This window comes from Struthio camelus, chromosome 1 (assembly GCF_040807025.1).
Source record: "Struthio camelus isolate bStrCam1 chromosome 1, bStrCam1.hap1, whole genome shotgun sequence".
Lineage (NCBI taxonomy): Eukaryota > Metazoa > Chordata > Aves > Struthioniformes > Struthionidae > Struthio > Struthio camelus.
Genome location: NC_090942.1, coordinates 16488674 through 16510822, shown reverse-complemented (window position 1 = coordinate 16510822; position 22149 = coordinate 16488674). Strand labels below are relative to the sequence as shown.

The following is a 22149-nucleotide window of genomic DNA, read 5'->3' as shown; positions in this document are numbered from 1 at the left end:
TGTCAGTATTGGTGTTAATCAAACGTGGAGAGCTGAGATAAGTTGAAAATTATTTTAGCATCCTGAATTTCCTTTTCTAATTATGTTAAAGAACTGATGAAATTAAAGGCAGCAACGCAGGAGGAGAATTGCCTATATGCAGCCAGAGATGAGTCTGTTGCTTGAGTTGGTTGCCCTGAAGTGAAGGTAAACAAGGGTGTCCTGTGAGTCAAGCAAGACCTACGCCTGTATGGATCCTTACCAGCTGAGAGGCGGACTATCAGTTTGCATAGCCAAAGGCATAATTAATTAACAGCAAGCAGGCGCTCAAAGAAAATCCTGCTGCCTGGCTGGTATGCTGTTGTGCAAGTGCCACATCCCTTCTGGGCTCTTGGTTTTCCCCATAATTTGTGCCTGATGAACAGTAATAGGACTCCTGTTAACGAGTGAGCTATTAATGAGATGAAAAGGTGAAAGCACATGGGAAGGTGCGTGGGGGGCCGCGGGGCATTGGCAAGCAGGTACAATCTGCTCCTGGGCATGAGCCTCTCTCTCCACCTGAGTGGCATCAAGGTCAGCTTTCCTGTGAAAGTCACGGCTCTAGTGCTGGTAGTCACCATCGCCAAAGGCAGTGGCTGTCACGCGTGTGTCTGCTTAGTAGTTCTGTACATAGTGAACCCTTTGGATCGATGGATAAAAACCCATCCAAAATGCAGTGCCTGTTATCTTTACTGATGCTCCAAGAAGCAAGGTGCTGCTTGAAAAAAGATGCTGGGCCAGAAGTGGCCTGTAACTCGATACTTGTTAATAGCTAATTAACAGCTAATCAACAGCTAGTTATTAGCTCCAAGAGGCTTTTGTGATTACTTAAGTGGAACTGTGCTCCCCTTGTTCATGTGTGAAAGCATTTATTCATGCATTAGTTCCAGTAAGGAGAGGAGGATAATTTTGTAAGGCTATACTTTTACCTAGGCAGGTGAAGGACGCTCCGTGTGACCCCTTATGTCCTCTTACGGGCACTTATATGCATTAAAGTATGTCCATAAGTATAAGCAAAAGTATATCCAAAAAGTATATGCAAAAGTATGTCCATTATATGCTAGCTATGTTTTGAATGAACTGGAGGAGCGTGTTTTTTCCCTTCCCTCTTTATAGCCAAATATATAATTGTCATTTTTCTGTTTTAATGGTAGGTCCATGGGCACTGCATGTGCAGACATAACACCAAAGGGTTAAACTGTGAGCAGTGTTTGGATTTCTACCATGACTTACCCTGGCGACCAGCCGAAGGTCGCAACAGCAATGCATGCAAAAGTGAGTTTAAGCAAAATGCAATCTGAAGCCTAATATTGGATTTTTTTTTTTTTTTTTTTTGCTTTTAGAATGCTACGCGTTTTTATACGAGCGACCTGTGGCGTTTGTGACATTGTATAAAGTTCTGCGCGTTCTTCAGTTGGCTTGAACATGTCTTTTCTGCAGGCTCAAAGCTCCGGTAGGACAGGGCTCTTACTTAGCTTTTTGTCTTGTGTCGTAGAGTGCAATTGCAACGGCCACTCCAGCCAGTGCCACTTTGACATGGCCGTGTACATGACCACTGGGAACACCAGTGGGGGGGTGTGTGACGACTGCCAGCACAACACGGTAGGGCGCAACTGCGAGCAGTGCAAGCCCTTCTACTTCCAGCACCCCGAGAGAGACCTGCGGGACCCTGACGTCTGCGAGCGTAAGTGCCGCGTCGCTCCCCAGGGTGCGACTGCGTCGCGTCTGGGAATTTGGGGAATTCAGAGAATTGAGAGGATCCGTTCCTGCGTCTCTCTTGCCCGCCCCTTCTTCCGGCCAGTGCAATGCTCATGAGCAAGGGTTGGTGAGGGGTGGGTATTATCTTGGAGATCTTGAGCCTGGCTTGATTTGGTTTTGTCGGAAGTTTATTTGGTCGTTATACGTTCAAACCATGTCATGTTTGATGCTTGTAATTCAGGGCAGGAACTAGCCTTTTTTTGGGGGTAGCAGTTAACGTGTGCAACGTGTGCTTCCCTCGTAGCTTGTAACTGTGACCCAGCTGGCTCCCAAAACGGTGGAATATGTGATCGCTACACCGATTTCTCTACTGGCCTTATTGCTGGGCAGTGCCGTTGTAAAGTGTTTGTGGAAGGAGAGCGCTGTGACCTCTGCAAAGAAGGGTTTTACGGCCTGAGTGCTGATGACCCAGCGGGTTGTCAGTGTGAGTAGAAACATGTGTTCCTTTATGTGCGATCAAAAGCTCTTTGAGGAATTGTTGGGGCTGGGAGAGTTTGGTTTGTGGGGTGGAGTTTTTTTTGTTTGTTTGATTTCTTGTTTTTCCTAAAGGCAGGACAGTCTTACAGATTTGCTGTAACTTAGAGTCCACCCTCTGTTAGAATTCAGTTCCCCGGCTGATCCTCCTAGTTTGTTCAGTGGAAAGAGGAGAATCTTCCGTGTTTGTTTTTAATTATAGGAGTCTAAGACAGGGAAACGTTACTGGGATGGGTGGTGGGAAAAGTGTGCAATACATCTCTTTCCTGGGAAAGTAAAGGAAGTTTCACAGTAAATATTTAAATTGGACGTTGCATAAAATGTAACTAAATCATGAGTTTTAGCTTACCTGTTTGTATTTCCCAATTACAGCTTGTGCATGTAATCCTTTGGGTACCCATCCTGGAGGGAACCCTTGTGATTCGGAGACAGGAAACTGCTATTGTAAGCGTCTGGTAACAGGAAAGCAGTGCAGTCAGTGTCTGGTAAGTAGCTTACAGTAAGAATAAATCGGAAAACACTAGTCTGAGGGAGAGCGGTGTGCAGAAAGGGCAGCGCAGGGTCAGCCCGGGCGCTGCAGCCTGGTGGGGCGCAGGCAAATTTCCAGGTAGGGCGGCCTACGAGGCAGTAATCTTCTGAGCCCTTCGTGGGTCGGGAGCCAGGTCCCAAATCTGTGTAAATAGTGCTGTACCACTGCGGTCAGGGAGCTGGAGCCCTCTTGAAGTTTTTTTTTTTAATTATGTAGAAAAGTGGTTTTCTGGGCTTTGGCTCTCTCTGGTGCTTTGCAGCCTCGGGTGAGGCTTTGCAGAGGTGCTGCAGAGCAGAGGAGTTTTCCTCGAGCCTCGAAGCTGGCTGCCAGCGGGAGGAGAGCGGTTATGGGTTGTGTTTGGTGGTTGTGGCTCGGTGAGGGGAGCAGGATTCCTGGGGACGGGCCAGGGTGGCTTGTGCAGAGTATTTCCAAGCGTGGATGCACCTCTGAGGTAGGTGGGGTCGAGTCAGCACCTCGTCACAGCTTTAGCGATGTCTCGCTCCGCAGCCTGAGCACTGGGGTCTGAGCAACGACATGGATGGATGTCGGCCTTGCGATTGCGACCAGGGAGGAGCCTTGAGCAACAAGTAAGTCTCAGCCCAGTTACTCTCTTTTAATCATTCACCGCAACGCGTTTCACTTCGCTTGCAGTCACAAGGCCCGGGGCTTTGTGCGTGTTGGAGAATGGCGTTTGTAAGCGTCTTTGCGCTCGAGCGCGCGCAGAGTGGCAGATTCTGAGGGCAGCAAGTGGTGATAGATGTGTCCGTGTCTCTTCCACGCCGGAGCAGCCTCCCTCTGCACCACCAGCGCAGAAAAACGTGGGAAACTGGTTTTAGTGTGGTTGGGCCTTCGTCGAAGCAGGTTACGAAGCAGCCGTGGGCTCCCTTCCGTCTTCGCCGTGACGGTTGTACGATCCTTTCCAGATGTCAGTGTCACGGGAGCAGAGCAGGAGCTGGACCGTGCCGCGGGAAGTCAGTCCGCGGCTCGGTTTTGGCCTGCCTTAGCCAGCCGGCGCGCGCGCACCGGCGGCGGACGCGTTAGCTGCGCCCTGCTGCCGTGCTCTGCCCCCGGGGCGCTGCGCGGGGTGGGGTGCCGAAAAGGGCCCAGCGGCGATGGGGAGCTTTGTCATGGGAAAACACAGATTCGGGGATGTGTCGGACAGTAAGGGTAGGAGAAGCGCTGGCTGAAGCGTCGGCGCAGGGAGCTGGCAGGGTAGGCAGACCGCTGCCCTGGTGGGCTCAGGGCGCTTTCCCCTGTGTTGGGGGGGCCTGACCCCAGGCTTCCAAAAGCAGCTCGCTCCATCTCGTTTTCCTTTTTTTTTTCCCCCCTTTTTTTTTTCTTTTTACTTCCTTCAACAGACCTTTTGCAGCGCCTTGCTTTTGTCCAAACCCTCAGAAGTTTCCCAGTGGGGTGGATTAACTGCTTCCCTCTGCCCCGCCGGCCCGCGGGGGCGAGTTTGGGGCTGGTCACTGAAGCACGCAGACGGGAGGACATCTGCGCTGGGGGCAGCCATGGGAACGTCCCACGCGTCCTCCTCCCCATCTGCTTCCCAGGGAATTATTGCCCGTTTGCAGACAGCGGTGGAGCCTCTGCTTACAGCTGCTTTGTGATTATTTACTCCTCCTCGCGCAGCCGCGTGCTGGGGGTGCAGGAAAGGGCCGGCGGAGGGTTAACTGCGGCGAGGCCGGGCTTTGCAGAGCGTTTCCCTTGCGCTGAGCCCCGCGATTGCAAAACCATCCGGGGAGGGGGCGTCGCGGGCTGGCCGGGGCAGCGAGCAGCTGTGCTTTCCTGGCATCACCGCGTCTCGGAGCGGAGGGCCGTGCCGCCGACCCCGCCGCCCGGCTCCGGGTAGCCCGTGGGGAAGGGGGAGGCTTGCCCGAGGTCGGCCGCTGAGCTGCGGCGTTTTGGCGCTGGTTGAGGGTGTGGGATGCAGCACCTGCAGCAGCCGCAGCTCGCCTGCGCGTCGTCGTCGTCCCCAGGGGAGCCGCAGAAGCGTACCCGGGCAGCGGGACTGTGACCCCCGCGGGAAACCTTCCTGGGAAAAACAGGGCAAACCCTTTTAGGGATAACCTCCCAGCCTCCCTTTTGGGGCAGCTGGGACGCTTCCTGGCATCTTTTCCCCAGAAGAGCTTTGTGTCTTGGAGGAAGCTGGGGGAAGCCTGCAAGCGCAGAGCTGAGCGCAGCAGCGAGCAGAGCTGGAGCCTGTCGTTCCCTTTTTTTTTTGTACAGGTTTGTGAGCATGCTCCAGAATTAAAAGCTGACTCACATGCAGAATAACAGTGTTTATAAAATTACCTTTTTTTTTTTTTTTTTTTTTTTTAGCATTAATTCCCTTTTTGAAATGACCAGAACTTCGTTTGTATTAAAAGAGAACGTCTAAGTGAATCTCTGTAATTTCAAAAATGGTTTCAATTAAAAATTCTACTTAGACTGTAGGCTTAAAACGCCTGGAAACTTTCTGTGGAAACCGGAGTGTTTTGACTTTAGAAAAGGCTTCTAAAGCAAACATGAGTTCCCAGGGAGGGATATTTATTGCTGGAGGGGAAAAAAAAAAAGCCTATGAAAAATTGTGCCTGGTCCCATGCAAAAGCGAAGTCCGTGGGCTGGATCTGCGTTGGTAGATGAAGCTGGCCCAGGACTGCTCTGTGGCCCCGGGGAACACCTTGCATGCCTGGTATTAAATTCTCTGGCCAGCCGAGCAGAGGAAGCCGCGTGCAGACTGCCCGTTGGAAACGGTCCCCGGCCCGTGCTCGCTCCCAGCCTGGGCCTAGGGGTTGTTTGGGAGGTGGTGGTTGGGATGAGCCAAAACCCTGCCTGGCGCCGTGCTGAGGTTTTGATAGCGCAGATGGTCGCGCTGCGGTGCCCGAGAGCGTGTCCTGATGATGTGCTTGAATATAGTAGCGTAGGCGTAGCTTTGTGTTCAGAAGTGCCGCTTCTCTCGTGTCGCTTCCAGCGTGAGAGCTGGAGACGACTCTGGCAGCGCCTCGTCGCAGCCAAGACGTGTTGTAAATTCACTGTTCTTCCGTTGTAGCTGCTCGAGCGAGTCCGGCCAGTGCGAGTGCCGGCCCCACATGTTTGGACGTCAGTGCAACCAAGTGGAGCCCGGCTATTACTTTATTTCGCTGGACCATTACATCTATGAGGCCGAGGAAGCCAACTTTGGTCCTGTGAGTAGCAGTTTTAATATGCCGGGCAGGACCGGCGTGGAAAAGTTCTGTTTAGCCATTTGGGTGTTGAAAAGAGCTCATTTTATACCTTGATTGTTTTGCAAAGGCAGTGTGGAAAAAACACAGAATTGAATTATATCTAGAGAACTGTCCATCCATAGCTGTTCAGGCTTAGTATCAATAAATAATGCAGTAATTTAGGGGGAAAGACTATAATTTTGCTTTTTCAATCTGTTTCTTTGATCACTGACTATGCAGGGTTTCCTGCCTGTATTCCTTTCTTGATCTCATTGCATATGCACTCACTTCTCTTTTCCATCTTATCTCAAGTGTGCTGAGATACCGACAGTGGCTCTTCTCTTTGTTGCCACTGAAACTGGAGAGAGGACATTTAAGCACGCTGCCATCTGTTTTGGAGTCTACATCAGTGGGGTTTCTTTTATTAATGACTAAAAATACAGCTGATTGTGGGAAAAAAACTGGTTTTGTAAGGGAGCTTACCTCTGCTTTATGTTGCTCACTGGTCCCACACGTGAGGGTCTCTGGCTCTTTCCATTAAATGAGCGTGCAGCCTTGCTTTTAATTCATGAACGGCAGCTAGGTGATGATATCAATTAGATCGGCCTCCAGCAAGGAGACGTGGAGATGAGATAATGGTTTCTGTAAAGCAGCAGATACTAGTCTGCCTTTAATTGGGGCACTTTGCCCTAATTTATTTATTTCAGGCAAAATGCAGTCGCCCTGCAGTTTTGGCCAAGCAGAGTGTTTTTGCTGTTAGGTAAATGCTGAGAGCAAAGACGAGGTAGAGCAGAGCGTGGACCGCAACGAAGGGCGTCCTTTCCATTTTCTCCTGAAATCTGCATGCTCTTTCACATCCCGTCTCTGGTCTTTTCTGGGAAGTCTGTCCCTTTGTCCAGAGCCAAAGGGTGATAATTTATAGCTTGGCTATCTTCAAAGAGTGTGGGAATACACGAAGGGACATCCTGAAGCGATATATATGTTGACATTTCCATACATTTTATCCCTTTCTGCTGAAACAGTTCCCCTAGGAATGCACAGGATGTTATTTTATGGAGGGAACTATTAATGGACACAGATATATTTGAAACAGGAAGTTTGGGTGTCAAAGATTTGCATGTTCTTGTGCCTTTTTCCTCTAAATGGCTTTGTATGAAGAATAGCAGATTAAAAAACAAAACAGTATCTCAGACTGAGAGGAGCAGTCATATATTGATTTGGTATGTTTGATGTCGATAGGTAATTAGGATGTCTGTTATTTAGTGACGCTCTACTCTTGATAGCCAGGGTCCGCTTTTAAAACGTTGCCCTGATCAGTGGTTTGATTTGGTCCGGCACAGTCTAGTCGGGAAGAAATTATCATTCAGGTGGGGCAGTTAGCATAGCAGTGAGTTATATGCCACTGCATGTAAATCCTACTGCTGTAAGTAGCACGTGCAAGTCATTATAGCACATCAGTTGCGTCCTGGATTGGCACCCATAATACCTCTGTTTTGGGTGAACTAAATGTCATAGCTGGTCAATGAGTTAGTCACGGCAAGGTTTGAAATGTAATTGTCCGTTATGACAAAGGAATGGACAGAGCTGTGCAGCGTTACGTTATTTTGTCTTTCTTCTTCACACTGTATTGTTAAGCAGAAGGGCAACAGGGTGTTTAAACACGTGCGCGTGTGTTTGAAAGAGAGTCTGTATTCTCAAGGATGCAGACGATGGACGTAGCCGTCCAGAATGAGCTATCGACACCGACTCGCCGGGGCAGGCGCTCCGGTGGGGCTCGGGTACCTTTGGGTTGCTGCTGCCCTGGGAATGTTCACATCTAACTTATCATCTCTGTTCCCTGTCACTGTAGGGAGTAAACATAGTAGAGCGGCAATACACGCAGGACCGCACGCCGTCCTGGACTGGCGTCGGGTTTGTGCGAGTCCCGGAGGGGGCCTACTTGGAGTTTTACATCGACAACGTCCCCTACTCCATGGAGTATGAGATCCTGGTTCGCTACGAGCCGCAGGTGGGTCTGAGTGTGGTGGCCTCCCGGCGGTGCTGGCTGTCCCGGCGCGTGCCCTGGGGCTTCCTCCTGGAGCGCCTGAGCTCGAGGATGATGACGGGGGCTCAGTGGAGTGTCCAAAATGCGTGAAAATCCAAGGAGATTGTTACTATTGCTAGTACTGTTTGCTTTGCGATTTTTGATTTCCATTGTCACTGTGTTGTTTTAACTGTGCTGATGGTACGCGTACTGTTTAATGAGCAAGTTAAAAAGTGACATGTCCCTTCAGGGCAGATTACACTATAAATTTGGCATCAACCAGACAGGGGAGGAGAACGGTTACGTGACTTAGGAGGCAAATTGCCCGTCTTGGATATCAAACGCTCACAGCCAGGAGTTTGCAAGCAGCCGATTTTGGCTGTGGATAATTCTGAGGTGGGAGGCGAAGAGCAAATCCTTGCCTGGAGCTTGGCATGCGCAATGACCACCGCACGCGGGTTCACGCTCTCCCTGGCCTACGCTCTCGATGCTCTCCGCAGCTTACGGCTTTCGCTTCATGCTGGTACCTTTTTTTTTTCCCAGTTGCCGGATCAGTGGGAAAAAGCCGTTGTGAGCGTGTCGCGGCCAGGCAAGATCCCCGCGGGTAGCCGATGTGGCAACACAGTTCCTGATGATGACACTCAGGTCGTCTCGCTCTCACCCGGCTCCAGGTCAGTATAGGTGGACGGGCCCGAAAGAGAAAACCTTTTAAAAATCACCAGATGGCAAATTCGTCAAAAGCAGGCAGCTATGAGGCATCCAAACCCTGTTGGATGAATTTGTCAAACTAATGTCAGTCCAGCTGCAACAAATAAGCATCAGGGTGTTATCAGTTTGCCATTTCCTCTATGAAAATTAGTGAAATTCAGTGTCAGACACTTTAAATGTATATTTAATATTGTGCCAGTAGATGCAAAGCTTTTAAGTTTTTTTTTTTTCTGGTTGTCTGATTTGTTTTGTTCACTCAATAAGTGGAAAAAAAAATCAGTATTTGCACAACCTGCGAGTGAATGTTGGTATGATTCTTTCCATCGCTGATTAGCTTTTCCGGTTCTGATTTACACAGGCCTCCAAACCACCTCTTTCATGTTGAACCGTTTGTTCCCTCCATTCTTGGCTGCTTTCTCTTATCTCGATTGCTTTATAGGGCCACCTAAACAGTTTTATGGTGCTGAACATTGGAAGTAAGAATTGTTTCCTATTCCCAATCCAGATACGTAGTTCTTCCCCGCCCGGTGTGCTTTGAAAAGGGCCTGAATTACACGATTCGCCTGGAATTGCCCCAGTACTCCTCGGTCGATACCGAGATGGAGAGCCCCTACACGCTTATTGATTCTGTGAGTAGAAATTATTTTGGGGGTGCCCTGATGGAAAGAGGTATTTCAAATTCTGCATGTTGGCTTCTCTCCTGGAAAGTGTCCGTGTGAATCCGAAGGAATCTGTTCTATAAAGTTGTCGCTTATAGCTAAGTCTAGGTTTTAGTTGAAAGTTTAAACCAGTGTAGATTTCTTCATTCTCAAAGCGTGTGTTGTCTTTCGGTTAAGAGGGTTTTGCTGTATTTTACAGGATTGTAACAATTCCACAGAGTTGAACTTTTACAGTAGTTTCTTTGGAAAGGGTAATGTGTGCAATGTATGTTATGAATATCAAACTTTTTTTCTGAAAGAATAAAATATAAGAATTTGATAGATACTAGAAACTATTCCACAAAAAGGTGTAAAAATTTTGTCATTTCCCTGCCAAATTCTGTCTGGTTATTTGCTTTTTTTTTTTTTGGGGGGGGGGGGGGGGGGCGGGCAAAAAAGGATGATAAGAAGTGGGATAATAGTGGATTTTCACAAAATTGGTGGAAGATATTTATAAATAGTGATGCTTTGTCATTGTGAAAATTGTTTCGTAGCTCGTTCTCATGCCGTACTGTAAATCGCTGGACATATTCACAGTGGGCGGCTCAGGCGAAGATGTGGTCACGAACAGCGCTTGGGAAACTTTCCAAAGATACCGGTGCCTGGAGAACAGCAGGAGCGTTGTGAAAACCCCCATGACGGATGTCTGCAAGAACATAATCTTCAGCATTTCTGCTCTCTTACATGAGACCGCGTTGTGTATGTGACCGCTGACTTGACTTGTAGCGCAAACCGCATCTGGAAACTTGGTGGTGTTTCCAGATCGTGGCTTGCCCAGGGAAGTGTGTGTGCGCGTGCGTGTGTGCGTGGCGATGACGGTGTTGGTGACGGTGATGATGTCGTGTGCTGCGAAGGGTGGCGCTCACCTCTCCCAACGCTTTTGTCCGCTCAGCGTGCCAGTGCGACCCTCAGGGCTCGCTGAGCTCGGTGTGTGACCCCAGCGGAGGACAGTGCCAGTGCCGCCCCAACGTCGTTGGCAGACAGTGCGACCGCTGCGCTCCCGGCACCTTTGGCTTTGGCCCCAACGGATGCAGGTGTACGTTAAACCTTTAACTCCGGACTCGCCACCATCTGCCCGTAAGCGGTGGTGTGGAGTGGTGGGAGGGGAAGAGCTGACTCTAAGGCTCGCCTACATGGTGCTCTCTGAGGTGTCTTTTGTCCCTTATAATCAAGGACATCCAGTGTAAAGTACCCCTTGTGTAGACGCCCACGCTCGTACGATTTTGAGGCTGATCCTTCGGGCCCTTTTGCTTAGACAAAACCCTCATTGACCCGAGGCCGAGCTTTGCCGAAGCCGGGAGAAACGGCGGAAATGCGACCGCTGTCCCATTGTCGTTGCAGCTTGCGAGTGCCATCTTCGAGGCTCTTACAACGCCTTCTGCGACGCGGAGACAGGCCAGTGCCACTGCTTCCCCGGGGTGTACGGGCGGCAGTGCGACCGCTGCCTGCCCGGCTTCTGGGGCTTCCCCAGCTGCCAGCCCTGCCACTGCAACGGCCACGCGGACGACTGCGACCCGCACAGCGGCGCCTGCCAGGGCTGCCGCGACCACACGGCGGGCCACAGCTGCGAGAGGTATACGCGCGCCTCCCCGCCTCGCCCCGGCTACCCGTCAGCGCGGGTGCAGCGGGCACCCTCCGCCGCTTGGCGCAGGTGTAAATCCATGGAAGGCGGTGAAGTCGGAGGTGATCCGGGTGCGCGCGTGACAGCCCTTTCGGGCGACCACGTAACTCCACGACCCTTGTTTGTGAAACACCTTTCCGTTAGCGGGCAGAGAGGAAGGCAGCGCGTTACCGGCGAGCGGGACGCGTGGCTTCACGGGAAGTCCCGGTCTCTGTCCCGGAGAGGCTCCTGGAGGGGCCAGGAGCCAGCTCTTCCACGGAAAATCCCTCCTCTGGTGCCTGCCTGCGGCCGACGGTGGGGCTGGCCGAGGGGGCAACCTGCCGCGCTGCAAACTGTGCCAGGCTCTGGGCTGTCCCGTAGCAGCGACAGAAACAGCCCCTTCCTCTGGACACGTAGAGTGTCTTTAACAAGCCACTGTAGCTCCCAAGTTTGTGCTCCCTGAGGTGTTACAGAAATAAAAAGGGTGGGGGGCGTTTGGTCTCCGGCTTGGCCACAGCCGTGGCAGTACCAGAGGAGGGTGGAGCGGGGACAGGGTCTTCCCCGTGGGTTGGCCACGTGGCACGGCCTCCCGTCTCCCAGAGATGCCCAGATGCTGGAGCACGTGTTGCAGGACCCAAGAGGCTTCAGAGCGGGTTTCTCCTTTGAAGGTTTGCGTGTAGTCATGACATCGCTTCGGCCCGTTTGCCCGCATCTCCTGCATGCTGTGTCCCCCTCGCGCAGGTGCCTGGCTGGCTACTACGGAGACCCTGTCCTGGGATCAGGCGATCACTGCCGCCCTTGCCCTTGCCCCGATGGCCCCGAAAGTGGACGCCAGTTTGCCAGCAGCTGCTACCAGGATCCGGTGACGCTGCAAGTCATCTGCGTCTGTAACGCGGGATACGTAGGTACGGACTCCGTGCGTGGAGTTAGCTGGGTTTTAAGCCCTTGGTGGGAAGGGAATATAGATTTGCGTGGGTTGTCGGATGTGACCGGAGTACCAGCGCGAACGCCGTGCTGTTGGAGGTTGACGGAGCGCTTTGAGAGCGCGAGGTCCAGGCTTGCCCGGACGATGCCTGGCTCTCCACGAATCTTAGCGATGGCACCGCAGCTAGAGACGATGGGCGGGCAGGGCAGCAGGGGAGCCGAGGGGACAAGCTTGCGGTCGAGGCAGTGCTGGGCGGTTGTCCTGAATGAAGGCCTGCTCCTTCCTGAGTTGGGGTCTGAGCCTGCGAACGTGGTGCCCCAGGCTGCGCCCGTCCCTGGGCTCAGCCCAAGCCATTTATAGCTGCCGCAGTCTCTGGCTTTGAACGCGATCCAATTAACTTCCTCCCCGTTAACGGCCTCTGTTATCTCGTGGCAGTCTCGTTTAGCGAGCGGTGCGTTAACGAGCTGTCCTGGCGATTCGCCCCCCTCCCCCCCCCCCCCCCCCCGTTTGTTTGTTCAAGCAGGGAGTCGATGTGACGAATGCGCGTCTGGCTTCTTCGGCAGCCCGGACGAGGTCGGCGGCGCCTGCCAGCCCTGCCAGTGCAACAACAACATCGACGCCACCGACCCCGAGGCCTGCGACAAGAGGACGGGCGCGTGCCTGAAGTGCCTGTACCACACGGAGGGCGCAAACTGCCACCTCTGCCAGCACGGCTACTACGGCAGCGCCCTGCAGCAGGACTGCCGAAGTGAGTGGGGCGGCGGGCAGGCGCCTGGCTGCCTCCAGCCGGGTGAGCGGGCGGCCGCCCTGCCGCGCCGCCCCGCTCCTGAGCAAGCCGGGCAGCCCTCGAGACGGCTAGGGAGGGAAGGGACAGCTCGCGTCCCACACGCCGCTGAAGGGACGCGGCCGCTGTGGGAGGCGGGGGGGGGGGGGGGTTCCCGTTAGCGCTCTTCGGGGTTGGGCTGATCGCCCCGGCGCTCCTGCGGACGCGGGCCGACAGCGGGAGCAGGCTGCTGCCCGGGAGCCGGGGCCGGGCGGCGGCGGCGGCGGAGGGGACGCGCAGCCCCTTGTCGCTGCCCGCGCAGCCCCGCGTCCCTGCCTTACCAGAAGGCTTGGGGCGCTTTGCTGCCGCTCTCCAGCGGGTCCCTGCTCCGGTGCGCGCAGCGCTGGCTGCCTTAAGCACATGCGTCTTTGCAGCGGGCTGGTGCGCGAGGCAGGAAGGCCTGGTCTTTTTTGTATACAAAAGGAGGAAACGAGAGCGGGAGGATGGCCGGAGAGCTTGCACGAAGAGCGTGACAGGGACCCAAGGAGGGCTCTTCCAGCGAAACTGCCCCCTGGTGTTGTACACCCGCGGTCCTGCGCAGCGCTGGGCCCCCCGGCCGCTGCTGGGAGGAGGACGGGGTCCCCCCTCGGGCCGCGTCTTGTCGACGCGCGGCCTCGGAGGCCGCGCGGCGTTCAGTGTTGGTGCAGCTGCCGCTCAGGTAGACCTGGGCGAAGATGTGGCGAGGTGCTCGATCCCTCTGTACCGTTGAGGGTTTGCGGAATAAATTAAACCTAAACTACCAGCGGTTTTGCAATGAGAGGGCAGATTGACCTCAAGCCGCCGGGCTGGGCGCTTGCCGTCGCAGCCCCTGTGTCCTGGCCAGCCCAGGACGACCCGTACGCTCCTGGGTTTCCTCACGGAGCGCACTGTTGTCCAAGAGGCTTTTGGAAACATGCTCTTGGCAATAGTGTTTTTAACTCTTCCCGGGGGCTTCCACGGCAGGATCCCTGCCCCGTCCTCGGGAGCTCGGAGGAGGGTTGCAGCGGCCCGGGTGGGGGTCCGCGGCGCCGTCCGGGGTGACCCTCTGAGCGGCGGCCGCTTGCCTTGCAGAGTGCGTCTGCAACGCCCTGGGCACCGTGCGGGAGCACTGCGACGGCTCGGGGAACTGCCGGTGCGAGGCGGCCACGGGGCAGTGCCGGTGCCTTCCCAGCGTGGTGGGGCGCACCTGCGACCGCTGCGCGCCCCACACCTGGCGGCTGGCCAGCGGCGCCGGCTGCGAGCCGTGCGACTGCGACGCGGCCCGCTCCCTCGGGCCCGCCTGCAACGAGGTAAGGAGGGCCGCCCGCCTCGCCGGCTGGGGAAAGACCCTTTGCTGTTGGACCTGCGGGTAACCCGGCTCGTGCCGTGGGTGCTAGGGCTGCCCCCCCCGGAGCGGTGGGACCCTGTGGCCCGGGGGTGGGAGAGAGGAGGGGGGCGTGGGCAACAACGTTATCTTAGATTACATGGTCCTACCCTACTGGCCGCAGCCAAAGCCTCCTGTCCGGAAGCACCGGGAGCCCACCAGCTTGTTAGCGACACCCGCGTGAGTTAGGGATGCTCAGCCAGCTGTTTCTAGAGAGCCGGTTCAGGGGAAAAGGAAGAGATTTGGGGAGCAGGTTAATCCCCATTCCCCAATTTGGGGAGTGCTTCTATAGCCACGGAGCCTCCCGGTGTGAAGCCCCCTTTTCTGTTGGAAGAGATGGAGCTGGCTGTGCTTGGGGCTATTCGTCGTGAACCACCACCGGTTGGCCCCGAGCGTCAGCCGCGCTCGCTGCCCAGCCGGGGAGAGGTGCTGAGTTTGTTTCCTTCCTGTTTTTGGCAGTTCACGGGGCAGTGCCAGTGCATGCCGGGCTTCGGAGGCCGGACCTGCCGGGAGTGCCAGGAGCTCTTCTGGGGCGACCCAAGCGTGGAGTGCCGAGGTGAGTCGCGGGCTTGCAACGAGCCCGAGCGCGTGGCCTTTTTGGAAATCACCCGGTTGTTGATTGAGACACACGTCATCACCTCCCCAGATGCAGTGGGACGCCCTTCCCCAAGCAGCTCCATCCTGTGGTGTCCCCAGAGCCGCAGGGGTAGCGGGCAGTGCCCCCATGGGAGTAAGCACAGGGCAAGCACTTGCAGCGTTAGAGGAAGCTTTGCACCAGAGAGGAAGCTTTTTGCAGTGTCCTCCTTAGTGTTCTGATGCCTACATGAAGGAGGTGCAGAGAAGTACGCTGAGTTTGAGGCCTGCCTGCTGTGGGGATGGGAGATGTGACAGAGTCCTAGCAAGAACCTGGTGTGACCTTTGCGTCATTTGTTTTGTGGGTTATTGGAACATTATTTATAAACAAACCTATTTCTTTAGAAACTAACTCTTTCAACTTCTACTTTGTGATGCTGTCAGGTAAAGTGGTGTAGTAAGAAAACATTTTAAGCAAAGAATTTGGGTTTGAGAATTGGTCTGGAAATATATTTCCTTTGTCTTTTGATTTTACGTAGTAGAAGACTCCTGTCTCTGAATTTTCTTTTTTGTTAGGGAGGCTATGGTTGAAGAAAGAGTTTTTTGATTTAGAAGATTTTCCTTTTATTTCACATGAAAATAAAAGGGAGATTGGAGACCATACAGCTAGTCAGTCATAGCCACATGCAACAGAATAGAGCAGTGTAAAGCCGATTGTTTAGAAAACTGGATTCTGTCTGTCCTTTCATTATAAACAAGTCTGTTCGTTAGCTGGAGAAGAAACTTCAAACACTGTCCAGACCAGAATAAACTTGTATTTCTGATCTGTTTAAATAGGAGTCCTTGCCAGGAGGGTTTGCAGTAGATTAAGGTATTTTTTCCTGCAGGGAGGAATGTGCTTGCTGTGGTCTTTAATAAAACCTTTACGATAGAGATACCTTAGAGCCCATTATCTAACCAGATACGAAGGTCACAGGTACTTGGTTGTGCTGAAGATGAAAGGACTGTGGAAGCATCTTGGTTGCGGTGCACATGCTAGGTTTCTTCCAAGCAAGCCGGCATGTCGGCTGAAGCTGTGCGAGTGTTCTTCTGGCTGACGGTGCTGACTGTGCCTTCGGTCTCCTGGTGCTCCAGGGCAGTGATTGTCTCTCAGTATCAGCTGTCTCCATCAAAGTTTATTGATGGAGTCCATCTGTATACCTTATCGGCAAGATTTTGCTGTGTACCAGCATTTCTGACCTTTCATTTAGTTTCTCCTGTCTTTTGAACATGTGAAAACCTGCTTTTTAATGTTTCTGAAGTAAAAAGAAAAGGTATTATTCAGAACCTATTTGTTCGGTGAAAGCTCTGAGCTTTCCTTCCCCAGTCATCCCTTCTTCCTCTGAGTGACCCAGGAGGAGGGCTCAGGCAGAAATGCTGATCTGCCTTGGGGACAGCGTCTGCAGAAAGTATCTGGAACGTGGTGACCGCCGGTGCCTGGGGCTGAGCCGCAGGAACGTGCGGCGTGGCTCCTGAGACAGGCTCCACGTGCAGGCTTGCTCTGGGAGCGCGTCCAGCCCGATGGCATTGCGGGAACCTCCGCTGGGCCTGGCGGGAGAATTCCTTCCTTGGCCCTCGCCAGTCCTGCCTTGGCAGCCTCTGAGGGGGAGAAAGCTCTTCATCTCAGCCCTAGTTTATTCCCTGACTGATGGAAGAGCGATCTTCAGACCAGCATAAATATAACTTGGGTTCCCAGCTCTGCGCAGGAAGCAAGCATTTTTCTGTGATAAGCGGCATGCAGAGCTAATTGGAAAACTGCTGTTTAAGGAGTCGCAGAGCAATGCCTATGGTGCACAGGTTCAATATGGCAAGTGGCCAAGATTAAGCTGGAACTGAGACAAAAGGGGATTTGTCATGAAGATTAGCCTCTGCTCAGTGAAGGCAGGCCCCCGCTCTGCTGGGGGACACAGAACGCCCCTGGACGTGGGACCTGCTCCGAATAGCACTCTCACACTAGCCCCAAAAGCCAAAAAAGCCACAGTGTCTACCACGTTTGTGAAGAAAATACAAACTGATCTGGACTGGGAATTGTGAGAGAACTCTGAACCGGATGAGTATTTGATGAGCAGTCCCCGTTGCTAGCGCTAATCTGTAGTGAGATGTGGATGCTGGGCCCAGGATCCTCCACTGGTCAGTGCAGAAGGTTGAAGGTTGCGTGGTCCAGCAGTCAAGGGATGCTCATGTCTGACCTCTTCACAGGTCTTCAGCCTGCTGCCACGGATAGATGCGAAGTCCTGCTGAGAAAGCAGGAGAGATTCTGTACTGCCTGTATCGCTGTGATGGATACCCTTTCAAATTTTGTAATTAGCTTAAAAAAAAAAAAAAAAAAGGAAAAAACAGTTGGAGGTTGAGACTTTCAAAACTAGTGATTTCTGAATTCTCTGCTTCTGGGTACTTGCCTGGAAATGGCTTCAGAGAGGGACCTAATTCATCACTTCTTAACAAACCTGTCTATTTATAGGCAGCGCAGACTGGGGACACTGCTGGTGAGCAACAGCTTCTTTGCAAGGCATGGCCTGCATGCCCGTGAACTGGCAGTCCATCCCTGAGCATCACTTTCTCGGTGCGGTGTGTTAGCATCGCACTGCGCAGGGGCATCCTCATGCACCCGGCACAAAGCGGGGGCTTGTGTGAGCAGAAATACCTGAGAACACATCACGGCGAGCACCCAAGTCTGTAGGATCTTGGAGACTGCTAACCATGTTTTCAAAAAGTACAATAAGTACTCATTTAACTTCATATTATGCCTAAAAACAGAGCAAGAGAAGCAGAGAAGGGAGAAGGCCTGGCCTGGCCTGTCTCTTGCAGGCCTCGTCCACCAGGTCCTGGTGAGGGCTACGTTGAGCAGGAGCTAAGCTATGGATCTGCTGGGAGCGTGGTCTGCGTGAGTGTCAGGTCTGGGAGACTTCTGGCTGTTGTGTAATCTGGGAGCTACATGCAGCTCTGGACAAGCATGCGTGTGAACGTGTGCATGTGCACAAAACTCCGTGCTAAAGGAGAAAATAATAGCTTTACAAGTTTCATCCAAGTCAAGTTTCCCAGCCGTTCTCCTGGAGCTTTTCCAAAGCCTGGCAGCCAGGGTGCAGGACTCGGCATGCCGAGCTGTACTCTGATCTCAGCTGGCAGAGCACGTTTCTAACAGAAGTCTCCCAAGTTCCCAAGAAGTCTGTGAGATGTAGTGGCGCTGCAGATGCAGCGCGAACAATGCACTTGCCTACTATGGTATTTCAGAGGTATATGTGAGTCATAGGATATAAAGGAGATGGTGACTATCCTTATTTTAATAAAAGGAACCATCAGAATAGGTCACAGTTAGTAAAAGAGACGGTGTGAGACTGAAAGCTAGGCTGTATTACTCTGTCCTCTTCCTTTACATGAAGCAAACATCAGTATTTTTCCGTGCAGGACTTGAACATCAAGCCCTATAGAAATAAAATTTAGTTGAACTAAGACGAAAAGATGAAGTTTTTATTGAGTACTAGTTGTAGACAGTGGCAGAAAGGTGCTTTTCTCAGTTTTAAGTCTTTGTTGAGCAGCTGTTTGGTGGTGCTGAAATACTTGCTCACTGGAAATTATCCTGTTGTTAGTGAAGAATAGGCTTCATTGTCCTAATTTGGACATCTGAGTCCTAAGCTAGTCATGTAGGCTCCTTTTATAGGTGGTGGGAGAGAAAAAAAGAGAGAAAGATCAGCAGATGTTTCATCTCCTTTAGACACGCCATAAGTGTCTAGAATAAGCCAGGCAAATTCTATGTTAAAAGTAGTATATTTTGCACTTGAGTTTCTTAATTTTAATTGATGAGTGCTCTTAAAATATTGTGGTCTGTATTGGCTGTTTCCAGAAAATTGCCCTTTTGGCAAGGTCCGCTAGCACGTTAAAATGCGTTAACTCTCTTAAATCTTAGCTGGCATCTTATCTTAACACTCATACTGAAAATCCTAATGCTGAGGAGTTAGCGTTATGCTTACAGTGTAATTTGAATCAATAGCTGATTATTCAGAAGAAATTTGCTAACGCTGCAAAACTTTCAACCTTACAAATTGCTGAATGGTTTTATCATCATCATGGCTCACTACCACCAGGAAATGATGCCAGGAAATTGTGTTTGAACAAACCCATTGTTACTTGCCTGTGGAGGGGGTAAAATGCTTGATGCTCTCCTTCCCCAACTTCAAGCAGTAAAAAAAACATTTCTGCAAAAATAATTTCCGTTCTGTTTGGTGGAGGATCATATATGACACTTGTAGCTAGCCTCCTGCGATATGGCATTAAAGGATGTGACTGTTACTGTACAGCCCTTTACAGTATCTGTTAGATCATCTCAGCTGTAGTATCAACCAGAGTGACACACCTTACCTTAAACTTAACAGTATGCCACATATAAAAATCGTAGTAGTTTAAAAAATGGAAGTGATATTTAAGTATTTGCAAGCAGTGGGAAGGGTACCAAAGTCAGAGTAAGTGAAAGCAAGCTGTGTATGCATCTTTGTAAGCTTGAAGCAAACCACTCAGGGCTGTTGCTTGCTTCTTTGGGGTTTTTTTTCCCTTAGGTGTCTACTGGGGTAAATTCAGTAAACACACGTGGGTGTTACTTTTAATCTTTGAGATCAGGAAAGAATTTGCTAAAAGCAAAATGCAGTGATGAAGGCGGTGTCAAAATTACCCATAGATACTGTGCATGGGTGCGCATGCATTTGTGAATAAATGATACTACAAACTATCTTTTATAGTCACAAGTTGCTAATTAGCAGGTCTTATCTAAACTTTTTGGTTAGAAAATTTTCCTATCAAAAATGTGATTTCATTTACCTCGGAGTATATGACAGAAGAATGTCAGATTGAATTAAACACTGAGTTAAAGAAAACAATACACTCAGTTCCAGACTGACATTTCAAAACAGTAGCTGATTGTGTAAGTTGGAAAATGCCCCATTGAAAACCCTCAAATTTTTGGCCAGTAATTTCAAAAGAAGACTTTTTGCCCTTCACTTTTTTATTTTCCATGGGGAGGTACTTGAGTTTCCTCCTCTGCCTGCCCAGGCACAGATTTGATCCCTGTCTAACATTCATCTTCAAAGCGAGCGACCTGCTCTGCCTTGACTTGTCGTTCTGTGTCGCGGCCTTCTTCCACCTTTCTATATGAAAGGAGAATAATCAGCTGTTTATCTCGAAGGCCGTTTCTAACCCAAACCGGTTCGGGCATCTAAATCCCTCATAGTAAACTCAGCATCTGTGCGGTTTTGTGGTGCAGAACAAACCACTTTTCTCAATTTCCAGACACATAAGCACAGGGATGGTGTTTAAAAGGAGCTTACAGGATTGTATGTATTTTTCCCTATTACAGTTCTGCTCAGTGATGTATAAAGCCACTGCTAGCAACTGGGTAATGATCTGCGATACTTCTGCATCCCTAGATGTGCCTGCCTGTTTCTTGTTCCTCTTGGGGAAAATTATATGACCAGGCATATGCTAAGATTAGATGTGATATAGCTACAGATATTCAAGTGTTACTTCAGATTTATGAATGCGCTGGTTAGAGCTGAAACCTCCAGAGCCAAGCTATGATCTGAAGACGATAAGATGTGTTTCCTTTAGCATGTCTGAGTACCTCAGAAACAAAACGGCCATAGCAGGTGGCGTCATTAATGCTAAAAGGCATGAGACTTGACTAACGTGATGGCCATGGGAGTAGTTGGACGTCAACCTTGACCTTGTTGTGGGGCTCGTTGCCCCTTGAAGGAGGTGCTGGAGGGGCAAAAGCTCCGTTGTGACTAGAAGTGGTTTTGGTTTTGATGCTTTGAGCATGGTGTGCTGGGCCGTTCTGGCACAGCATTAGTGCTGTTTTGAGCAGGTCACGTGAATCAGGAAGCCTCATGTTTTCATGTGCCCGTTTATTAAATGTCACATAAATCCTTTTGATGGAGGTGCATCCACCATCAGAGGTGTGGCTCAGCATGTGATTATTCTTCGGAAGCTATTTGCTAATCCTCTGAGAACCCTTTACAGCCTGTACCAGCTAGAAGGTCCTCCTCTCCTTTCACATTGAGCCTCCCACTGTGACCAGGGCTTTTGTCCCCTTAGAAGGAGGCGCTGCTGTGTTCGTTGCAAGCGTCTGTGCCCTGAAATTGCAGGGATGCCAATGTGCTCCTCAGTACCTAGGGAGCTTATGTGGGTTTTGTCCAGGCTTGCTTACGTCCTCCTGGTAATTGGCTGCAGTTGAAGTCAGTAAAGGGTTTCAACCCCACCAGGACGTGCTCCCTGTAAGGCTCTAGGACTTGCTCCATGCTGGGGTGTGAAATAGGCTGCTGGGGGCAAGCAGAGCACAGGTATCGCCCCTCTGCTAGAGGTCCGGGATGTGGTGGACATCCTGTCTCATGCAACATTGGTCGGCAGAAGAGGGCTTGCTATGGGTTTCTGGCTGCCTCAGTTTCATTATTAACGTGGTGTCCAGAAATGGAACTGCAGCATCTGGTAGGGACTCAGAGGCTGATTTCCCAGCAAGGAACATAGATGGTTAAACTGTGGCAGGAAGAGCTTGGCTAAGGTCATGTAAACTTCTAAAAAAGAAGAAAAAAGTAATCAAAAACTGGCATGCAAAAGTCATATTTATAAGATGAGGGGTTTGTTCACAGAATGTGAGCTGTGAGAGGAGCAGTGGTGCTTTTTGAGGATTTCAGAAATGCTTGAGTCAGTGTCACGGTAAGGAATTGTCTGTGGGCTGTTGCTAGAGAGACCAGACCACAGACCTATAGAAATACCTCCCAAATTTTCAAAATGGGAACAAAATAAAGTCTTCTATTTTGTCTTATTCCAGTCCTGGAGAAGACTTTTTCTTTTCCTTTGAACGGGGAGATTTTACTTAAAAATAGAGATAAAATTATCTTCAGTTTTACCTTTTGGTTTGGGAGATGGTGTGCAGTCCTGTGAACAGTTGTGAAACCAACACATTTGAAAGCTAATTTATGTATGTTGGAGTCACGCTGTTGAACTGTTGCAGAGCCAGCACTCCCTACCTCTGTGCTTGATAGAGAATCCTAAAACGGAGGAATAACCCATAACAATTTTTCTCTCCGCCTTGCAGAATTTTCTCGTGAGTCCTACAAAGCTCAGTTTGGAAATTTGATGGAATTCTAGAAATCTGATGATTCTTCCAACTGCTGCGCTGTATTTAGAATAAATTACTTCTTTGTTATTTTCCCTCTCCCTGCAGGCAACTGCGGAGTTTGGATTTTGACTTTGCAAATGAGTTAGTACTTAAATTCCCTTCTCCCCATCCCCAGCGTTTTCTGGCTCTGGAGATTTTGGAATCCACATTATCATGTGAATGCTAGCGAAGCCCCCTCATCTGCCTTCCCTCAGCTCGCAGGTATTCAGGAGTAGAATTACCAGAAGGGTTTTTTTTTCACTTTAAGCTTTTTAAATCTGCAAGTAAATACAGTGATCTGATTTGCCAG

At 51.0% G+C, this 22149-nt stretch overlaps 1 protein-coding gene across 2 annotated transcripts in view; it reads left to right on the top strand.

The window, feature by feature from the left end:
- The window catches only part of LAMB1 (laminin subunit beta 1), a 45802-nt gene that overhangs the window by 10290 nt on the left and 13363 nt on the right, over positions 1 to 22149 (top strand). The window contains exons 8-23 of one of the 2 annotated variants that reach the window (XM_068930617.1): positions 1173 to 1293; positions 1514 to 1702; positions 2021 to 2200; positions 2623 to 2735; positions 3287 to 3366; positions 5811 to 5946; positions 7814 to 7972; positions 8531 to 8658; positions 9201 to 9324; positions 9888 to 10092; positions 10286 to 10429; positions 10735 to 10966; positions 11735 to 11898; positions 12442 to 12666; positions 13792 to 14009; positions 14543 to 14639. In XM_068930617.1, the coding sequence (XP_068786718.1) occupies positions 1173 to 1293; positions 1514 to 1702; positions 2021 to 2200; positions 2623 to 2735; positions 3287 to 3366; positions 5811 to 5946; positions 7814 to 7972; positions 8531 to 8658; positions 9201 to 9324; positions 9888 to 10092; positions 10286 to 10429; positions 10735 to 10966; positions 11735 to 11898; positions 12442 to 12666; positions 13792 to 14009; positions 14543 to 14639 (2515 nt within the window). Of the gene's footprint in view, positions 1 to 1172; positions 1294 to 1513; positions 1703 to 2020; positions 2201 to 2622; positions 2736 to 3286; positions 3367 to 5810; positions 5947 to 7813; positions 7973 to 8530; positions 8659 to 9200; positions 9325 to 9887; positions 10093 to 10285; positions 10430 to 10734; positions 10967 to 11734; positions 11899 to 12438; positions 12667 to 13791; positions 14010 to 14542; positions 14640 to 22149 lie in introns of both variants that reach the window. The other variant, XM_068930627.1, reaches the window with a different exon arrangement.